A 22,900-nucleotide genomic window follows, 5' to 3' on the forward strand; every position below is an offset into this window, starting at 1 on the left:
TTTCAAAAGCTGGCGATAATTCACACCAAAAATTTGGTTGTCGAGTTGTATTAGTAAGCACTTATGTTTTGAGCATAAAGGACAGGGTCCACATAAACATCCCTTGCTTCTGGTGCATATGAGTAAAGTTGTGTAGGACATGTAGACTTGCCACAACCCTGAGCTCTCTCGCCCTTTCTAAGATAGTTTTAACTTTGCCAAATGAAAAATATTTTTCGATGTAAATATAGTGATGTCATAAACAATGTACTGACCTATATACAGTTATTGGTGTATTTGAGATCACTTATTTAAAATGTCTATCTATCTATTGGTTATTAATCTATTGCTTATTAATGGTGTACCATATGGTTTGCACGTATAAAAGAGGACATAATTGCTCTTGGAAAATGAAAGACATGCTTGAAAGTTACGAAAAACCAAGTAAAATGCATTTTTCACAAAATGATGTCCTGCGCCAAGCAGTCTTGCTCTCAGCAGTCTTACTCCCATCTGTCTTGCGCTCAGCCCATGCTCAGCACATAAGCCCTAAATATTAAAGCATAACACATGTGTGTAGCACATGTGTCACGTCAGCATAAAAGGAAAAGTCGGTTACACACTTTTCGGATAAAGAAACCAATGATAGCATGACATGTGAAAGAACCTTCTAGAAGTTTCTTAGAAGTTCCCGATGCATATAAATAACATAAGGGTCATCACTTTTGGAGGACTGGGACTCTCCGAAGATCACACACTTTCTCTCTCACACACACTTTTTTCTCTCAAGTTGCTAACCATCAGGTAGCTGCCCATCATGTCGATGGACACGAAGTCGCTAGACATCAAGTCTCAAGCCTTCAGCTTTCATCCTTCAAGTCGCATAACATCACATCCCAGAACTTCATGACATATAACTTGATGACATATGACTTCATGACGCATGACACAAGACATGAATATAATATAATATAAATAAATAAATATACTTATATATAATATGGAAACAATCATAATGCTTGCTTAATTTCTCCACAGAATCAGTGATCCTCATTAATAGCATCATATTCCCTGTTCATAAAATAAATTCCGTTAACAAGTTGAAATGCTTATTCGCTATATAAGTCACATGAATCACGCAAATGATCACAATTCACAAGCTACACGTACAATAATAATTTATTTATCTTTATTTTACACAGCATTAGCTGCTTTATCAAACTGAAGTTACAAAAATATAATGTGCATGAACTATAAATAAGTTACATATACTCGAACAATAAAGATCTACTTGGTGGGTCTTTAATTATAGCATCCACCCTGGTATAACTCCACTACCATTTTGTGATGTACTTGGAACATCTATGTCTATGTCATTATTAATGTACCTGTATAAATAAAGTGAACATAAAATTATATTAGCAAATTCAGATAATAAAAATTTTAGCTATTTAAAACTTGTAATAAGTAGAAGAAATTGACCTAAATTGTATATTTTCACTATTTTCATTACGATCAATACGTTGATCATCAACGTTCTGGTGAGTCGTCTGTGTCCGCCTGTGCTCAAGATGGTGCCCATGTTCTTCCCATGATAACTGATGATAAGCTGCACTACTTTCTTCCAACTGTTGATGCAAAAATAAGATAAATTAATCTTAAAAAAAAAAAAAAAAAAAACATTTTAAGACCATTCTCATTCATGACACCCTTCTTTATATTAACACACTGACACATCAGCACCACATAATCATCTTCACTCCATTTTCTTTCTATCACTAACCTTTCACATTTCACTCCCAATCATGACATACTATTAATGGACCAACTTTTATTAATTTAATACTAAACTTATTTTTATTCTTGTTATTAATTACTACATATTAATTATTAATTATTGTTATTATTGCTTATATTAAAATATTATGAATAATACTCCATATATATCTATATATCTATACTCGTATTACTCCTATTATTTATTATCTCTAAAAAAAATTAATAAAATGAAAATCATATTACATGATATGAAGTTGTGGACCCCACTTGAAAAAACCAACCAAGTCCCATCTTATTTCTTTCTTTCCTGTATCCATCTATACATATACATCTATATCTATATCTTCCATTTTTTTCTTTTTTAATTTAAAATAATCAAAGCAAAATAAAAAGGCAAAAAAAGAAGAAGCTCATGCTGCTCTGCTCGCTATGGATTAATCCACAAATTCACGAAATGGAGTACGAGTTCAAATTCGCGAAGCATTCACAGCTTGCTACTAACGGCGCTAATTTCGGGAGTGGTGATTAGCGGCCTTTTGGCAGTAGCGATGGGAGTCCTCTAATGAAATCCATTTTTTGGACACTAAATACGTGCCGGTGATCGTGGGAATAAATGTTGACAAAACATTTTGCTATGAAAAAACAGAAATAAAAGCATATCTTTTTTATCATTTATTATTTGACGTGAATTAGAGAATTATATATTATTTAATATTAATTAAATGGGGAATACAATTAGGGTTGCATTAATTCCATACCTTACTCCTTAGGGATTTGTTAATTTCCAGCAGTGATTGTTCCTGTAACAAGATTAAAACTTAGTTTTTCTTTCTAATTGGTGTATATATATATATATATATATATATATATATATATATATATATATATATATATATATATATATATATATATATAGGGATCAAATGAGAACTTTTATTGTGTAAGAACCCTGATAACTCAAAAATACACTGAAATTCGAGCAAAAAAGAGAAATTCGAGCAAAAAAAGGAAATTCGAGCAAAAAAAATTAAATTCGAGCAAAAATGAGATACGGGCGAACAAAAAAAAAGCAATTCGAGCAAAATATGGGACAAGGGTGAACAACAAACGAGCAATTCGAACAAAAAATGTGATATTCGAACAAACAAAAAGGCGGGCGAACAAATTTGTGTTCTACATTTTTAATAGTCGAACAAAAAAATGTAGAACACACGGGTAGTCAAACAAAAATACTGATATTCAAACAAAAATGTGTTCTACATTTTGAAATTCGAAAAAAAAAAATTTTTTTGCCTGACTGTGAATTTTTTTCGTCCGTGTTTTTTATTTTTGCTCGAATTTCTTTTTTTTTGCTCGCCCGTTCACCTTTTTTGCTCGAATTTCAGTGTATTTGAAGTTCCTAGAGTTCTCACACTAAAAAAGTTCTCACTGGATCCTCTCCATATATATATATATATATATATATATATATATATATATATATATATATATATATATATATATATATATATATATATATATATATATATATATATATATATAGGGGCAGGATCAATGTGGAAGTAACCAATCGGGGGGAAACGGGGGGAAGCAAAATTTTTTTTTTCGTTTTTTTTTTAAATTTTTTTTTTCCGGCATCAAGATCACACGAAAATATGAACATTTAGAAGAGACACTTCGTGATGAATGTTATTATTTAGGCGGAAAAACGATCGACAAAAATAACATTCAAGATAATATTGTTCGTGAAGAATATGAACGTTTTTTTTCTTCATGTTTTGTGAAGTAAAATTTAGCCCGATTTAGAGTTTAGGGTTTGGTGTTTTGGGTTTATTCCATAAACCCAAAATACCAAACCCTAAACTCTAAACCGTTCGTGTTAAAAACTCAATCTAAATCATAAATCTAAACCCTATATCTAAACCCTAAATCCTAAATTTCTAAACCCTAATATCTAAACCCTATAAACCCTAATATCTAAACCCCAATAGCTAAAACCTCAAAATACGCTCGAAAAACACGATAATTGTTATATATTACTTCTTCGAGCGTTTTCCCGCCAAAATAAAAATATTTATCACAAAGTGTCTCTACTAAATGTTCATATTTTCATCTCATCTATAATGTTCGTGAACAAAGTTTTTTCAAAAAACGAAAAAAAAAAATTTTTGCTTCCCCCCGTTTCCCCCAGAATGGTTACTTCCCTCTTGATCCTACCACTATATATATATATATATATATATATATATATATATATATATATATATATATATATATATATATATATATATATATATATATATATATATATATAATAATAATAATAATAATAATAATAAATTCTTAAATTGTATTTATATATGAGTGCTTGGTAGTCGGGAGTTCTGTTATATATCCTGCCTGAATTAACAGACAGTACTAAAGTTCTAGGAGTAATTTATATAAAGCAAAAAAATTCAAGAATAAATCACCACATATAGACTATATATATATTATATGTTCTTCATTAAAATGTTACTGGTCTCTTGAACCCAATATTTTAGGAATTAAGACTCCACATGAATAGTATATTTTTAAGTATATAATGACTTCGTCAACAGAGAAAAGGATTATTAACATGGGGATGGCTGAATTTAAACTGTTTGACTATGGAATATAATTTATAAATTCCTTTTAGGCTTAATTTGTCATCTAGTTCAAATAAAGACAAGTAACAATGAAACTATGGAGAGATGATCAGCAGGGATTATATATATACCTTGTGCTGTAATTCTGAAAGTTGACCAAACATATGTTGAGTCTGCAGTTAACATTTGTAAGACTTTATTACTATGCCTTAGAAAACAAATAAAATGGTTAAGTTAACATGAAAGGATATTGATATACTCCGTACATACTAAGTTTATTTTTGTTTTTGACTTAAATGACTTAATGGTATGAAACTTAATTTAAAAAGTCATGAGGGGTATTTGTTTTTAACTTATTAAATAAGACGCGTTTTAATAAAAACCGTAAATTAAGTTTGAATTTCCATTTAAGTTCCCATATTCTAATAACTGCTCTTATAACTACTCATATATTGAGTTAAATTAGTAATTTTAATTATTCAGAGTTTCAGACAATTTTTCAGCACATAAAAAAAACACTAATTATTTATTTATCACTTATTCCTATCAGACGTCATATACTCGTTCAGATTCAGGTCTTAATAAGAAAATATCAAACGCACCCTAATTGTCATGTGTGTCCTTTACACCCAAAGCGCCGACATATTAATTTCCTTTTTTATTTTTTTTGGTTATTGGTCTATAAAAGCCATAAATTTTTTTAAGTATAGTTATATATTATTTCTTATTTTTCATTTGATAAAACACTTATACCAACTCTCTATTTACCTATTTTAATTAAAAAGTACCTAAATGTTAAACATTCCTTTCGTCACATCTTAAGTGTCTACTGTTGACTTTTCAAAGTCTTTCATTGTCAACTTTGAACGTATATATTTTATTTGTGCTATAGTATTTGATGGAAATTATATGAATGAATTGAGTTTTAAATGTGTTTTCATTCTATATAATTATCATCAAATATTATATAACACAAATAAAAATATTTAAGGTCTAAGTTGACAAAGAAAAATTTTTAAAAGTCAACAGTTGACACTTAAGATGAGACGGAAGGAGTATATAGCAGAATCATGTATTGGTGCAAACAATTACCGCCATAACACAAGTGTCATCTCTACAAATGAAATAATGTTTAAGCTATATAGTCATATCATTTTTTACGAAAAGAGTGTTTAAGCTGCAAACGATTTTCAACGCAGTGCGCTGGACATCTCTACTTCTGAAAAATGTAAAATCAAATATATAAGAGATTTATAATTACCGTATATATACTAATGGTTGATCCGAGATATATTCATTTGTACATTTAGGTTCAGTACGGGTAAATTAAATGAAAAGACTACAGTTATTGTTGGAGGTTTTATTGAAATTTCGTGTAGGGTAAAATAATCGATAGCCGGATAAATCACTGAATCGTGGTATCACTTTTCGAAAGTAATTATTCGACCCTTATTGCCTGGGTTACACGAATATCACTTTGGGATAAGACAGAGATTAGTTCTTGTTATTGACAGTAAACAAGAACTCTTTTGCATAAGAGTATTAAGGTGTTTTTGTATCTATTTCTTCTCATGAATGATAGTCCTTATTTATAGGCACCCAAAAACAAGTATTATTCCACGATGGAGATGTTTCACTAACTAATTTCCTTTTCAAATCTAAAACAAATCCTTTTCATAAAGTTGTTTGTTTTATTTCCATCAACCAAATCAAGGAAATCGATTAAATCCTTTTCATAAAGTTGTTTGTTTTATTTCCAACAACTAAATAAAGGAAATCGATTAAATCCTTTTCATAAAGTTGTTTATTTTATTTTCACGATGGAGATGTTTCACCTAGTGCAGGAATAATACTACCGTAATCACTCAAATTTGTGATAATGGAAAACCACTTTTGGGTCTGGGTAATCTATCATTTAATGGGTGTACACTCCGTACCTCCTAACCCATTTACAAGTGTAGATTAAATCTCTCAATTACACTAAATTTCCAACAATCTTCCCCAAATTAGTGCAATTCGTTTCATGAGAATTAAACAAATTAAAACAAAAACTCATGCATAAATGAAAATATCTTGAAGATTGAATTTTCACCTTAGTACATTACACATTCCAAATATTCGAGAATCAGGGTGTTCTAAGAATTGAACCCTTCAACTCATTTAAATAACTGAAAATAATATACACATAAGTTTTCAAATACTCTAAAGCTATCCTGACACTTTACAAGCCATGTGTCCATATCCTTTCATGAATGTATCCAAAGCTAAAAGTCCAAGCTTTGTTGAAGCGGCAAAACTTCACATTCACATAGGTAATTCACTTCAGTCATGCACCTGCTCTTGCACTTTTTCAAATGAACTGTTAAGAAGCTAGACTTCAACCTCACCTTCAGCAGGTCCGAGTACATACCTTACCTTGGGATGATATAAAATTTATGTACTCCAAATTTCTAAGTATAAGCCTTCCACATTGAATTCAACTTCTAATTTTCATTGGAAGGGAATTGGGTATCTTATAATTAGACATTTATGTGGACTTTAAACCCATCCCCACAGCAGACTTGTCAACCAAGTCTCTTTCCAATCCCTTCGTCAAGTGATCAGCTAAATTCTGTTGTGACCTCACGAACACTATAGAAATCACCCCATTCATGATGAGTTCACGAATCATGCTATGTCTGACACCTAAGTGTCTAGACTTTCCATTGTACATCTGGCTATAAGCCTTTGCCAATGTCGCAGCACTATCACAATGGATAGACATGGGTGCTATAGGTTTAGGCCATAATGGTATCTCATGGATCAAGTTTCTAAGCCATTCTGCTTCTTTACCAGCAGCAGCTAAAGCAACAAACTCAGATTCCATTGTTGAGTTGGTAATACATGTCTGCTTCTTAGAAGCCCATGAAATAGCACCTCCCCCAAGCAAGAACACCCAACCACTCGTTGAAGAATGATCTTCAATATTGGTTATCCAACTCGCATCAGAATATCCTTCTATTATCGAAGGAAATCCATTATAAGATAAACTATAGTCCAAAGTTTTCTTCAAGTACTTCAGTACCCGCCTAATTGCTTGCCAGTGATGAGTACTAGGATTACTAGTATATCTACTCAGTTTTCCCACAGCAAAAGCAATATCCGGCCTTGTACAAGTCATGGCGTACATCAAACAACCAATTACCTGAGAATACTCAAGTTGTGATACAGCTTCACCTTGATTAGGCATAAGCTTCTCACTTGGATCAACAGGGGTACTCACAGGAGTACATTCAAAGTAATTGAACTTTTTCAACACCTTCTCAACATAATGAGATTGACAAATCGAAATTTCTTTGCTTTCACGTTTGATCCTAATGCCAAGGATAACGTCAGCCTCCCCCATATCTTTCATGGAGAATTTTGATGACAAAAATTCTTTTGTTAAATCAACCTGACTTTGGTCAGTCCCAAAGATTAACATGTCATCAACATATAGACAAATAATAACTCCTTTACCAGAATCATCAAATTTGCTATATACACATTTATCTGCTTGGTTTAATTTAAAACCACTAGATAAAACCACTTCATCAAATTTCTGATGTCATTGCTTAGGTGCTTGTTTCAAACCATATAAGGACTTCACAAGTTTGCACACCTTGCCTTCATTACCTGGCATGACAAAGCCTTGAGGTTGGTTCATATAAACCTCCTCATCCAATTCACCATTCAAGAATGCTGTCTTCACATCCATCTGGTGAATAACCAGATTGTGAATTGTAGCCAAAGCAATCAACAGTCTAATGGTAGTGATACGTGCCACGGGAGCATAAGTATCAAAATAGTCAATTCCATACTTTTATCTAAAGCCTTGAATGACTAACCTTGCCTTGAACTTTTCAATAGTTCCATCTACCTTCATCTTCTTTTTGAAGATCCATTTGCAACCCAAAGGTTTGCAACCAGGAGGTAGATCAGCTAACACCCAAATGTTATTGCCCATGATAGAATCCATCTCATCATTAATTGCCTCTTTCCAGAATGCAACATCCTGAGACCTCATTGCTTCATCATATGTTTTAGGATCATCATCAACATTGAAACAATACGAATATTGGGTAGAAACATCATCCCTAGAACCTTCAATTAAGTATAACTGAAAATCAGGTCCAAATGATTTAGGTTTCCCTTTTTTTTGCTTTTTCGAATCTCAAGTGACTGATCAACAGCCTTTTCAGAGACTTCATCATTACAATCCTTATTGATTCCATTGTTACTTGGAATCATATCCTTTGGTCTAGGTATAGATGAAAATCGATTTTCATCAAAGATTGCATCCCTTGATTCAATCACAGAATTAATTGAGACAAACTCATTAGGCTCTATAACATAGAACCTATACGCCTTGGAATGTTCAACATATCCAATAAATATGCAATCTATACCTCTTTCACCCAAACTTTTCTTCTTGGGATCAGGCAGTCTTACAACAGCCCTACAACCCCATACCCGAAGATAGTTCAATTTAGGTTTTCTTTTATTCCAAAGTTCATAAGGTGTAATCTTGTTCCTTTTGTTAGGAACTCTATTAAGCAAATAACAAGCTGTTAATATAGCTTCTCCCCAAAATCCCTTACTTAAACCCGAATAGGATAACATGGAATTAACCATCTCTTTGAGGACCCTATTCTTCCTCTCAGATATACCATTTTGTTGTGGAGTATAAGGAGCTGTGGTCTCATGGATAATACCAACGGATTGAAAATACAATTGGTCAATGTATTCACCTCCCCTATCCGTTCTAAGTCTTTTAATCAATGCCTTTTGTTGTAATTCTACTTCAGTTTTAAATATTTTAAATTTATCTAATGCTTCATTCTTAGTATGTAACAAATAAACATAGCAAAACCTAGAAGCATCATCAATAAAAGTCACAAAATATTTCTTGTTCCCTAAAGTAGGAGCTGCATGCAAATCACATAAATCACTATGTATTAATTCCAAAATCTCAGTATCACGATGTATATTTTGAAAAGGTTTCTTAGTGATCTTTGTCAACATACACGTTTTACACTTTTCATTGTTCATATCAAAGGTCGGTATTAATCCATCTTTAGACATATCTTGCATTCTTTTAAAGTGTGCATGTCCTAGTCTAGCATGCCAAAGAATAGAATTATTTATGCTAGTAGTAGACATACAAGCAATATCAACACTTACATGTTCAATGTTTAGTCTGAACATTCCATTACTCAAATAATCAAATCCAATAAATAAACCATTTTTAGATAGAACAAACTTGTCAGATTCAATAACTTGCTTGTAACCACAATTATTCAACATACTACTTGAAACCAAATTTTTCCTAATTTGTGGTACATGCAAAACATTAAACAAAGAAACAATCTTTCCAGAACTAAAACTTAAATCCACACGACTACGTCCATGAATAGAGGCTGTTGACTCATTTCCCATATGAAGAATTGATCCATCAGTCACCGACTCGTAAGTCTTGAACCAACATCTATCCTTACATACATGAATAGTAGCTCCAGAGTCAACCTACCACGCAACATCATCATCCTGCACAAAACAAATCTCAGATATATACGAAACATAATAATTCTCAATTGAATTATTAAATATATTCTGACCTTTCAGGGCTTGGTTGTTCGAACCATTGCCCGAACCATTTGTGCTAGATCCCTTAGCATTGTTAGTGCCAAAAATAACCTTGCAATCCCTCTTCAAGTGTCCAGATTTACCACACTTCCAACAAGTCAATTTAGACTTCTTATTAGGATCAACTTTGTTATTACCTTGATGTTTACGTTTTCCCTTTTTATCATTATTACTAGTGAACTTTTTATGTTCCACCATATTGACAACAGACGTACCAGCAACTTAGTTGCTCTTTGGCTTGTCATTATCCTGCAACCTGAGGGATTCCTCAATACGCAGATGACTACCCAACTCAACAAGAGTTAACTCCTCCTTCTTATGTTTCAAAGAATGTTTAAATTCTTTCCAAGATGGAGGTAGTTTATCAATTATGCTTGAGACTTGAATAGACTCATCCATGTTCATCTTATGTTGTGTGAATTGACCAAGTATACGAATGAGCTCATTGTATTGTTCCAAGACCGGTCTAGAATCGACCATCTTGTAATTATTAAAATTACTCACAAGGAACTTTTTACTAGAAGCATCCTCAGACATATACTTGGTTTCTAAACAGTCCCATAGTTCTTTAGAAGATTCAACATTTAGGTAAATATCAAAAAGGGAATCAGCCATACCATTGAGGATTAAACCTCTAGCGATGTAGTCATCGTTCTCCCACTTGAACCTTTTCCGAATTTGTTCAACAATGGCATCATCACCATGATCTTCAGGAATTGGTGTGCTGAGTACGTACACCACACTCATGCTGCTCAGAAAGAAGTGCATCTTCTTTTGCCATCTCCTAAAATCAATTCCCTCAAACTTATCAAGTTTAGAGAAATTCGCCGTCATGTGTTTCATCGTAGCCGCCATCGATTATAACAACTAATTACTTTCGATTGTTGGAGGTTTTATTGAAATTTCGTGTAGGGTAAAATAATCAATAGCCGGATAAATCACTGAATCGTGGTATCACTTTCCGAAAGTAATTATTCGACCCTTATTGTCTGGGTTACACGAATATCACTTTGGGATAAGACAGAGATTAGTTCTTGTTATTGGCAGTAAACAAGAACTCTTTTGCATAAGAGTATTAAGGTGTTTTTGTATCTATTTCTTCTCATGAATGATAGTCCTTATTTATAGGCACCCAAAAATAAGTATTATTCCACGATGGAGATGTTTCACTAACTAATTTCCTTTTCAAATCTAAAACAAATCATTTTCATAAAGTTGTTTGTTTTATTTCCAACAACCAAATCAAGGAAATCGATTAAATCCTTTTCATAAAGTTATTTGTTTTATTTCCACGATGGAGATGTTTCACCTAGTGCAGGAATAATACTTCCGTAATCACTCAAATTTGTGATAATGGAAAACCACTTTCGGGTCCGGGTAATCTATCACTTAATGGGTGTACACTCCGTACCTCCTAACCTATTTACAAGTGTAGATTAAATCCCTCAATTACACTAAATTTCCAACAGTTTTGTATAAATTATCGATATGCATTATAATTGTAAACTTTTATAAGTATGGTATATAATGAAATCACGTGTTATTGCAATTCGATTTTCCATAACAATGCGCGATAAATTGTTTTTATATTATACTAATAGCCACATATTTTATTTTTATTTTCTTTTTTTAGTTTTCAGTTTTTCCTCTTTTAACTTCTTCTTTCTTATTAAATGAAATTGATTTTCATTTATTAAAATGTATTTACTCCTATGTTTTTCTAACTTTATATTTAGTAAAAGGTTCGTATCAATCATCGATGTTTGTATTGTAACTATAAGCTTTTAAGATATAAAGTGAAATGATTTTCCGCAGCAACGCTCAGGCATTCTCATGCTCGTTTGTTTACTGGTATACCTGGGTTTTCGCTCCGCTCTGTGAACCGACTAATCTCAGGGCAACCACCCACTTTGCGGATAGCCCGGAGTTATCGCGGGTGATCCTCCGTGGCCACAGGTTTTTACGCTATATTATGTCTAATCTCATGGCTCGTTTTTACACTATTTTTTAAAAGAGACTTCCGATTACCAATTCACTTTAAATCAAACATATTTATATACACACCTTAGTCGACCGGATTTTCCTTAAAGATGAGTCGAGTTGACGCTCAAGCTGATCAAGATCCTTTAATCCCAACTGCTCTAGTTCTTCCCCAAGAAAATGTCTATATGGACATATATTCAATTACTAGAAACAAGGTCAATATACGATAAAGCTGACCAGCCATGTATTATATAACATATATATGAAGTTCATTAACTTATATATATATTCTTTGAGTGCTTAAATGTGAAGAGCCCATAAAATTAATAAAATTTACCTCTGAGATTGTTGCAAGATGTCAACTTTTGCTTTTAGTTTTAAATACTCCTGGTAGCTGCTCTGCAAGGTTGATGGCAAAATTTAGTCTATTAAAGTTCTTATAATAATAAAAATGCACTAAATTAACGAGCCGTCAACGTCTCGCCAATTAAGCATTGCAAAATTTTTGACGCGATCACCTCTCATTTATGTTTATGGACATGCTAATTTTCAGGTGGGATCAGTAAGTTCGCCAGGTTTTATGTTAATGCATTTAGTTGCCAAATCCTAAACCTATGTCGACTTAGTAGCTCGACATAAGGCCAAATACATATAGGTGCAGTAAGACTAAGGATGAAAAGTGCTACCTGTGGCTCTTGGTCTAGATTGTTAGCTTCCATTGCGCCAAAGCTGCATCTATGGTATCTTTCAAGTGTCTTGGCCATGCTAGATAACAAAAATAGTGTCAATAGATTTCTATCACTAAAACGTACCCTAGTGGTTGTGGTGCTGAGAACTTTACAAGAGGTCTTAGATTTAAATCTAGTGGTAGTATAAGGGTCATGGATTAGTCCGTTTAGGGCCCCGTACACGTTACTTTACTTTTAATAAAGGTGGTGCAATGTGACCAGAGCAGCTGTTGAGTACAAAAGACATAAAATGGACAAATTGGAGCTTCGACTTGTAATAAACATCTTCACTTACAATGAAGTTAGAAAAACAAACACAAAAATATAATAAACACACATAGATTATATTATGACCATTATGTTAGCCAAGGTTGAAAAAGACGCGAGACAGGGTCAAGACGGGGGTCAAGACGGATGTGTACTGACGTTGACTTTTATATATGTAAATATGTATATACTAATACTTTTAAGCCAAAAAACCTTCGTTGACCAGCTTTTACGTATAATTGATATTATCGTTAATATAATATAGAAAAGTAACATTAAATTACGTCAATTTTGATCGATTTGACAGAATTTTGATCAATTTTAATCGAGTTTTTTTTTACTTTTGACCGGTGTTGGCCCGACATTTTCCGCAATTGACCCTAGTTTTGACCGTTGACCGACTTATTAGAAGACGGGATGGGGTCGAGACGGGCTAGTCACGAAAACGCCGCAACAGACGCAGCGCACGTCGTTTATAACACTGTTGTTAGCTCGACCACATTTCAGACAGATTCCATTCCATAACCAATTACTTGTGGTAGAGGGAGTATGCGATAAGCTTATATATGCATGATTTTTTTTTTTTCAATTTTCGATGTGGTATATGGGTATACATCCAACAATCCTTCTCTCGAAACCAAGTCCATTGAGTCTCCCATTCAACGATATTCCTGATCCAACTTTATTCGTTATCGCCGCAAACTCAGAACTATCATCCTAAACTATAGCAAACTATGGAGACTTTGGTTCAAGGCTCAACAATGACTCATGGTTTAGAGAGGTCAAATCGTGGCTTTTGCGTCATTGCCTCGTCATGTCATGCTATTTACATCCGCGATACATTCGTTGATTTGATATCATATGTTCGGACCGATGATTTACTTCAACAACATGTCCAACATATAAGCTCATCTAGGCTACATTCGTTGCTATACTATTTGGCTAAGGGATATCAATCCAATTACAAATTCGATGTAAAACAACTAAAGAAACCATGAAAAGATGGTCCCTACTAGTGACAACCTGAAAAGATGGTCCCTTAGTAATAGATGGAAGTTGTTTTTCATTGAATTAAACGTAGTGGTGGCAACCTCGCCAAAAGAAGACCTCGTCGAAATGGCAGACCCAGAAGAAGTCTTTTGTAATTTTAATTTCCTTGATTTCTTGGAGGCCAAAGGAATGGATCGTCAACAAACATAGCATTTGGTACTCGTGTTCTTGCTTTGGTTCTTCGTCCTGTTCCAACGCTTCTACATGGACAAATTACCTGCGTCTGGTCCTTAATGATTTCAGGTTGATCAACCTTTGTTTATCCTTAAAAAAGTGCCAAGCTACATAACTCTAAACTTCGTCAAAGTTTTCATCTGTATTAGGGTTCACAACGCACCCTAAACTTGTCATCCCCTTCTTTTCTATGTAGTTGTCGCTTTAACCAAGGGATGATCCCACTCCAATTTCTACAAGCTTTATTCATCTTTATCCATTTACATGTCAAAACATCTTTGGTACGCACAAATGATGTATCTCTAGAATTATACTACATCACAACTACATTTTATAAACAAAGGGTGTTTTGATCAATAGCTAAGTTTAGATCCTCAGAAGCCACAATCCAAGATTGAGCTAACGGTAGCTCGTCTCATGGTTCTCAAAGAATTTCAACCCTCATGGGTTTTGGTTGGAGCATTTCGGTAACTCTTTTCCTTTTGCTTTCCCCTTTTTTATGGCTCGTAGGGTTTTCACAGCCACCACCTCGTCTCCTTGAAAACAAACTTCAACTTTGGATAGTATTTACGGGTTTGTTGCCACATAACAAATTATTAGTATTGATCAGGGTTTATTGGTGAGTATTGTGTTTGTAGGTATTGTGTATGTGGGAATTGTGTTTATGTGTATCGTTCAAATCCTAAAGTGCTCGAATTACCCGAGTTTTTAGCGGATTCAGTTGTAGGAGATTAGTTCATGTTAAAAGGGTTCCGTTGTTAATTTAAAGAAAATGGGTTGTTGGGTTTGTTTGACATTGTTATAAGAAATTAAGATAGATATGAATATGAATGATAAAATTTAAGAAGAAAAAGTTGTTCCTTGTGTGATTTGAGAAAAGGTTGAGATTTTATTTATTATGTAAATTATACGGAAAGATTTAAGAAACCAATAAGAACGGTCATTTGACCGTTGAGGCTTTATAAAAATAATTTTTTATTAAATTTAATCGTTGAAAAAAAAGTATAAGATATGTGTTTGTCACACACATGACTGAACTCGGCGACAGGCATCGCGACAGAGAGGACGACGGTTTAACGGGTAACTCAGCCGCTGATGGAATTTTTTAGCGACGGAGGGGGTAACGAGATCCCACTTCCCTCGCTCTTATTTTCCTATAGTGTGGTACTTATTTTTCCAATATCCTGTTCACTGTACATTTTCTGTAAGAACTTGTCAAATGTGATCTCTAAGTAGCACAACGTATCAGATAATATATCGCTCGAACAGAAAAAACATTATAAATTTTGTAGTAGTTAGTATATCAAAGTAAAATCATCACTAAAGACAAAAAGTACAAGAATTTTGAGGTCTTTGTAGCTCGTGTGGAACTTGAAGGTGCAGATTATGCTGATTAAGAAAAAAGGAAGTGACTCAATATATATTAAAATCATAAGCTCAAGTTCCAATAAGTTCCCATAAGCTCCAAAAAACTTGTATGCCAAACACACTCTTTGTCGAGACAAACTGGATTCTAATTCAAGTCACTGTTACTGCTACCACATGATGAAGTCAATTTAATTATTTTTGATCATCAACAAATCATCAACAAACTTTTTGTTTTTTTTTTTTTAATTTTGAAAAACATATAATATATGAATAATAACGGATTCGAAGATCAACAATTACAATAAATATGATAATACCAAAACGAGTCTTAGCCAAACACGTTACACGTCTTAACTATAAGAAAATAAAATATGGCTAAAACCATAATATATGAATACAAATAATATAGGTTATACTAAATTAAAGAGTAACAAACAAACTTTGTGGATATTGCCTGACTTCTGCTCCTCTAATTGTCAGAAACAACCATACTTCTCAAGGTTGGAAACTCCTTTAATTCTATATGTACAATTCGTATATAATACTCCGTGTGATTTATACATGAAATTAAGGTGGTTATGAATATAAGTAAGTTTTAGAAATTACAACTTAAAACCGATATCTAAATATGGTCAGCATAGATCGATAATTCAGAATTTAAAACATGATATCTTTCCTTATAATCTTTTATTTTCTTGATAAAAACTCACACCTATGTTTAAAATAAAAATAAAAAGAGAAATAGTAAAGAGTAATTCATACTGTATTTCTGGATATAGAATTAACTAGAAATTAATTGACCGCGCGTTGCTGCGGTTAATTGAAAAACGTTGTTCGACACCTAATATATCTAATGATACGTGTCTTGCGGTAGAACATTTTAATATCTTTTATGAAAATAATATTGAGCGAGAACTGATAAATAAAATTGGGAAAAGAAAAGGGATAAAAGGACTCGAATTCCGATTTTTTCCTGTAAACCCAAAACCTCAAATCCTAAACTCTAAACTCTAAATCGGGTTAAATTAGAAGGGTTCGAACAAAATTGGCCATAGTCGAACTTGTTCTACATTTTGTTGTTCTACAATTATTAGCTCGATTTCATATGTTCGAACAAAAAAGAGTCAGATCTAACAAAAATTGGCTATTTCGAACAAATTTGATTGTAGAACTGGAATGTAGAATAGGTGATTTCATATGGAAATGATTTTAGTCTACTTTTTAAGTCCTTAAAATATTTATGAACAAGCAAATATAACTATTATAATATTAAATTATACATGCGACTCTTCCGAGTACCATTATTTTGCTGAAATGGTCGACAAATTTTTCTAAAATTAGACTCGCGTGTTACTCTTTTATTAAAAAATAATTGTATATAATAATTCTAAAACGGTATAAGTTAGACTTTATTAACATTAGGTTCCATGACAAATTTTTCCATATACTCATATTTTCTCTAAATATTACGTATTATATAGTTTATATATAATTAAAAGGATATTAATAGTGAGGAAAAAATTGTAGACATTAAGTTACTAACACCACTAAAAACCACGTTTAAAATTTGTCAACACCACGAGCTCTTATACTCAAAAGAAATTTTAAAATTTGTCAACACCACGGACTCTAAAGTTCAAAAGAATAGTTGTTTGAAAAATCAATTAATTTTGCACGATTATTATACCCACCGTGCAACGCACAAATTTCAAAATTTGTCAATATCACGGGCTCTTAAATAATTCGTATACTTTTCATATTTTTTTTGTATCGCTATTTACATCGAAATATGAACTGCAAATTACATTTTTCCACGGATTATTACACACACGTGCAACGCACGGGCTCAAAAAACCTAGTATATATATATATAATTAATTAATCCAAAATGTTTTTCTTAAAAAAACTCCGTTTCTAATATAATTAGTTTCAATTTATTCGTAAAATTATTTCAAGTTAGATGGTGATGACGGAGAAGCATAACTCGCGGAGAAAAAGAAGATATATCCTCTCAAAAATATAGGTGAATTTTATTTAGTTAATATTATATTAAATTGTAAAGTTATATTGTAATCCCCTCAAGTTATCTTTAATACTCACATTTACCCCTTAATTTTGATATATTTTACCCCTTAAGTATTACACATTTGACCTAAATTTCCCTTGATTAAAACGATACTATGTAACATATGAAACTATCAAATATTTTGTAGATATTAGTATATATGTAAATGTAAATGTAAATGAACATTATTCTAAAGAAATATTAACAAACAATATTTTTTTCAAGGATGAAACCTCAAAGTTGTAACTTCTTGTGATTAATCACAGAAGTTTGGCTTAGTGGTATGTGGTTAGATTCAACTTAGGGTATTGCCAATTCTGGTTCGATTCGCACTCTAAACAGGAGTTTTCAACCTTTGATAGTACTGTCAACATCAATGTGATTTGGGAAGGTCTCTGTAGGGTTTTCCCAACCTTCAATGGTACTGCCAACATTATCGTGAATTGTGTTTCTTCCTAACGCGTGTGTGGGTGATAAATGAGAGCATTAGATATCGATATCGTCGTTAAAAAAACTTGTTGTGATTGAAGTTAGGTCACATCACTCTAATTTTAGTAGCTTAAGTCATGACACCATGTGTTCTAAATTTTGATTACTTTAACACCTAGTTGCTATTGAACCACAATTTGTATTTGAATACAACTAACAGTGATACGCTATTCGGTTAGCGTATAGAGATTTAATATAAAAGTATATTCAAATGAAGACCCAGTCACCATAAACCTGAATAAAAGGTACAAAAACCATAAGTTTAGAATTAAGCGAACAGCGAACAGAGGCTATGAGGTGCGAGAAGCGATAAGGATTAAAAGTCATGTTTCGATTTTTATGGAGTTGACAAGTGGAAGAAGTTTCGAAAAATAAGGGTTGACTCACCAATCAGAACATGACGCGTGTCCTTTTCTTAAAGAGAACATTGACTTTTTTGCCTATAAATAGGCCACATGGAATTCATTAATGGGCACAGTACATCCTTTTGTCAGAGCAGAATTTTCTCTCTCTACATGAGAACTTTCTCTCTCTAAGTGATTAATAAAGTTTGATCATGTCTGGATTCGAGACAAGTATTGGGATTCGGTAATCAACGTTATTCGAATGAGTTCAAGAAGACCAAACCGCTCACCGTTAACGTGATTGTAATTTGCACTCGTATCCTATCCGCGATCCGGATTTGGTACGATCAACTAACAAGAATTAAGCTAGATTAAAAAGGGATTACTTAAGCAGGATATTTTTATTGAACCCCAATTTGAATTTGAAAAGATCCAAATGTCGTTCATCTCTCCTAGCTTGTGTATTGTGACGAGTTTAAATCAGTGATAATAATTTGTTTGGTTTATAATCTAGCTTCATGTACATAAGCCAGATATAATTAACAGTATAGTAAAGATCCATCACAACCCACTTCATATCAATTCATTTTATTTTCTTGTAGATCTGTTGGTGCATGTAATCCTCAGCCGTAGATGACTTGTCGTTTTAACACATTTGGTCATGTAATAATGTACTTTGTTGATTATTGATTATATATGTGTTTGTGTGTGCTTAATCATTTTGAACAAATCAATAAGTTAAACTGAATACACAGTCGACCGTGTGTCCACACACACGACCGACTGTGTGACACAGTCGACCGACTGTGTGATACACTCGACCGAGTGTGTCTGGGGTGCAGTATATATACGGGGTTAAGCCTCTTTTGTGAGGTTACACATTCCAATAACCCTAATTGACTGGTATTCGTCCCATTCGATCCCTAACACCAATTACCACCGAAATCAATCGTCTAGGCTTCAATCTAATCTAGTTTCTACCCTAGGTTTGACCAAATCGATCACAACACGACCCGTATCTCGGTTTTACTCCTTTCTAGTGTTTTTCGCCACGATCACAAGCGACCTAAAATCCGTCATTACGTCGTCTACAAGATCAGTTCAACTTTAGATATTGAACATGAATAATATTCAATCAATTTTGTCCTAGCAGTTATTCTATATAAAATTATTCATGTGTCTCGTTGCAAATAAGGACCGTATGATCCAATATACAAGTGCACCAGAACGAAATTAAGTACGATTAAAAAACTATCATGTACGTGCATTGAGCCTTTAAGACTTTCGAGTGAGTATATTCAAGTTTCGATTTATTGTTATTGTATGTATATGTAATTTGAATGATGTGTCATCTATATAAGATGACATATGGTTTGTTATAATATAATGTTCATAACCTATCCATTTTCTTTCATGTAGTCTAGCTAGGACTCTGGGTATAAGGTATTGAACGGCTTTTTTTCATGAATATTTAATTATACCACATATTCTTCTTGTATATTAGATTAATTTTTTACTTGAACACAATATTGTTTTGGACCCCTATTTTAGCTATGATACATCCTATAATTTGTATAGATTAATCATATTTTATGAACTATTAGACAATTTGTTATGTGGTCGGAGAGCATTCATCATTTTCACAACATTTAGAACGCCTCTAGCGAGGTGTTTTCTTAGGTACGTTGGACAACAACATACACAAGAACAGTTTAATACGAAATCCACCTCTCGTTTCCTCTTTTTCGCTCTTTTTCTTCTCGTTTTCACCTTTGCCCTACTCCTATTTTACCACATCACCATAACCTTCCTACAATATTTATTTTCTCCCATCATAACATATGATCTTAGCATAAACTCTAATCATAATTTCATAATTCATAATTTCATAATAATATATGATATGGGGATGTAAAATGATAACAGCTCGATCAAAATCCCATCTCAGAAAAGATTCATAAGAAAATTAGCTCATGATTCTGAATGATTTTAATTAAATGTGTTATTTTATGTTTGAAGCTTATCATAACCAAATAATAATAATAATCATATATCTATATCTATTAAAATTATATAAACAAAAAAAACAATTGATATATTACATAACAAATCTTTTTAATCTTCCAAAACAATTAACTTAGCTGACCAGCTTTATTATTCTGACTAAATTTTCTTTCTCTTTCTTGACTCAGATCTCAATCTTATTAACTTTTGGTATGATAAACTTAATATAATTAAACTTAATAACATAGTAAATGATAACCAAAAATAAGAGATCTATATTATAAACCTCCATTCATAACTTTTATTTTATATTATATTTATAATATAATATTATGATTATATTACTTCTCAAAACATTAAGGTTTAAAAATACTAAGTAATTGTAATTATAATTAGTAGATGTATGTATATAACAAATTTATAGAGAAAAACAAAAAGAAATTAAATACCTAGGGCCACTGCAGAACTCATAGAGCTTGCCAACACTTGAAAAGATAATAAGAGCAAGCTCAGCATCACAAAGAACAGAAAGTTCATAAGCCTTCTTCAATAAACCATTTCTTCTTTTTGCAAATGTTACTTGTCTATTTATCTTATTTTCTATCCTTTTCAGTTCCACTTTTCCTCTACCCATTTCTGTTAAATTTAATAATTTAAATTTATATATAGTTAGAAAACCATTTATGTATAACGATTCACAAAATTAGTATAAATTTGGTGCAGATTTCTTACCCTAGCTTCTTGTTTTGTCGGCAGCTGAAACTGTTCCTTTGTGGGTAGTTCTTAGGTTGCTTGTACTTTTTCTTGATAGCACTAAATTAACGAAAGGATAAGTAATTAAATCCACACCATAACTTTTATTTATTCGGTATATATTTGATAAGGTTGATGGATATTGAAATATTAGACCACTAGAAAATGACAGGCTTCTTTATACTTATGAGGTTTGTTAACCGGAAAAGAAAATAACTTTAATATTGGTATACACGTACAAAAGGAATATTATCAATTTCATGATCCATTGGTCACATGACTTATTAACTTTATGAGTTTTTAGTTTTACTACAAATAGGTAGCTTTGTAATTAATCAGCCAAAGTGTGTTGGTATTGGTCCAAGTTTTAGTTTATAAAACTTTAATTTGTAGCAAATGCATGTGTATGTATGTACTTTTGTTTATATTAGCTTCTTTATTACATATTGAAAGTCTGTATATCAATTCTTGTTTTAAGGTAAAAATTATTCTTGTTTTAAGGTAAAAATTGGTGATTAAAAGATTGCTACAAAGGTTGTATGTTTATACAGAGACAAATTGCAAATCAAGGAAAGAGTAGCATCAACTAAAAAATCTATTCGTTGTCCAATTTGGAATAACAATCTTGAAACAAAGAACACTTGTTTCTTGATTGCATGGTCATTGCGGATCTATAGATAATTATATATATTCATTTGAAAAATGAATGAACAGTTGACTCAAATGAATTTCAACGAGGGTTGGGGTTTGCCACGAGTTATTGCGCACCGCATTTTATTTGTGGTAAGGCGTTTTTCAAATTTGATTTGCTCCACCGACTTTCTTCACAAGTTTCGTAATTATTTTGAGCCAACATCTCTTTTGTAGCCGCCATCTGTCGTCATGATCTTCAAATAAAAACCCATAAATTGTGTATGATAGTCGGCGGCTCTTAAATAGCCGGCAACTCTTTGCAAATATAGTCGACGACCCTTTGATAGCCGACGGCTATTTCTGCATGTTCTACTTTTCTTCTGAATTCCTTTAACATCTTGTGCCTTCTTTTTAATCTTCTTTTAATCATTCGACAATCTGGCTGAGTCGTCCTTTAAAACACGTTTTCAAAATTTACACAATAAATCGTCTTTTACCATGTATTCTTAAAGCATATAAAACCTAACTTTAACTTTAGGCAGATATTGCCAATAATTGAAGTATAAAAACATGTATAAATTTGACGATATCACAACTTGCTTTTGGCCATTAGTCGAATATTTTTCGCCTTAAAACTTTTGGTTGTGCGGTTTATGCTCCTATCGCACCGCCACAACGCCCTCAAATGAGTCCTCAAAGAAGGATGAGAATTTTTGTTGGATATGAAACATTTTCAGTCATATGATATATTAAACCTGTGATGGGTGATGTTTTTTAAAACACGTATTGCTCATTGTCACTTTATGAAACATTGTTCATTAGGGGGAGATGAAAAATCAAGTAAAACATGTTTCATGGAGTGAACCTCAATTTATGTATCTTGATCCTCGCACAAAAGAATTCTAGGCGGAAGTTCAAAAAATAATGCATATGCAAGAACTCAGAAATAAATTTCCCGATGCATTTACAGATACAAAAAGAGTGACTAAATCA

The 22,900-nt window shown here is 32.5% G+C and overlaps 1 protein-coding gene across 1 annotated transcript; it reads right to left on the reverse strand.

Moving 5' to 3' along the window:
• Positions 1-1,100: 1,100 nt before the first annotated feature.
• LOC139840087 (MADS-box protein 04g005320-like) lies at positions 1,101-21,343 on the reverse strand. Its single transcript, XM_071830307.1, has 9 exons — positions 21,254-21,343; positions 20,971-21,157; positions 12,719-12,797; positions 12,370-12,431; positions 12,114-12,213; positions 4,517-4,558; positions 2,517-2,558; positions 1,462-1,607; positions 1,101-1,367 (listed from the first exon to the last, which is right to left on the reverse strand). Exons 2-9 carry the CDS (start codon positions 21,153-21,155, stop codon positions 1,286-1,288), a joined length of 738 nt encoding a protein of 245 aa, XP_071686408.1. The 5' UTR covers positions 21,156-21,157; positions 21,254-21,343; the 3' UTR covers positions 1,101-1,285.
• Between the last annotated feature and the right edge of the window lie 1,557 nt (positions 21,344-22,900).

The sequence above is a fragment of the Rutidosis leptorrhynchoides genome, chromosome 4, assembly GCF_046630445.1.
Source record: "Rutidosis leptorrhynchoides isolate AG116_Rl617_1_P2 chromosome 4, CSIRO_AGI_Rlap_v1, whole genome shotgun sequence".
Taxonomy (NCBI): domain Eukaryota; kingdom Viridiplantae; phylum Streptophyta; class Magnoliopsida; order Asterales; family Asteraceae; genus Rutidosis; species Rutidosis leptorrhynchoides.

Excerpts from the sequence above, each read along its gene's own strand:
- LOC139840087 (XM_071830307.1), bottom strand. The coding sequence starts at position 21,155 with ATGGGTAGAGGAAAAGTGGAACTGAAAAGGATAGAAAATAAGATAAAT. Across the intron at positions 12,214-12,369 it reads ATCTTGCAACAATCTCAGAG|ACATTTTCTTGGGGAAGAAC; the intron begins GTAAATTTTATT and ends ATGTCCATATAG. Across the intron at positions 1,608-2,516 it reads ACAAATCCCTAAGGAGTAAG|TTGGAAGAAAGTAGTGCAGC; the intron begins GTATGGAATTAA and ends TTGCATCAACAG.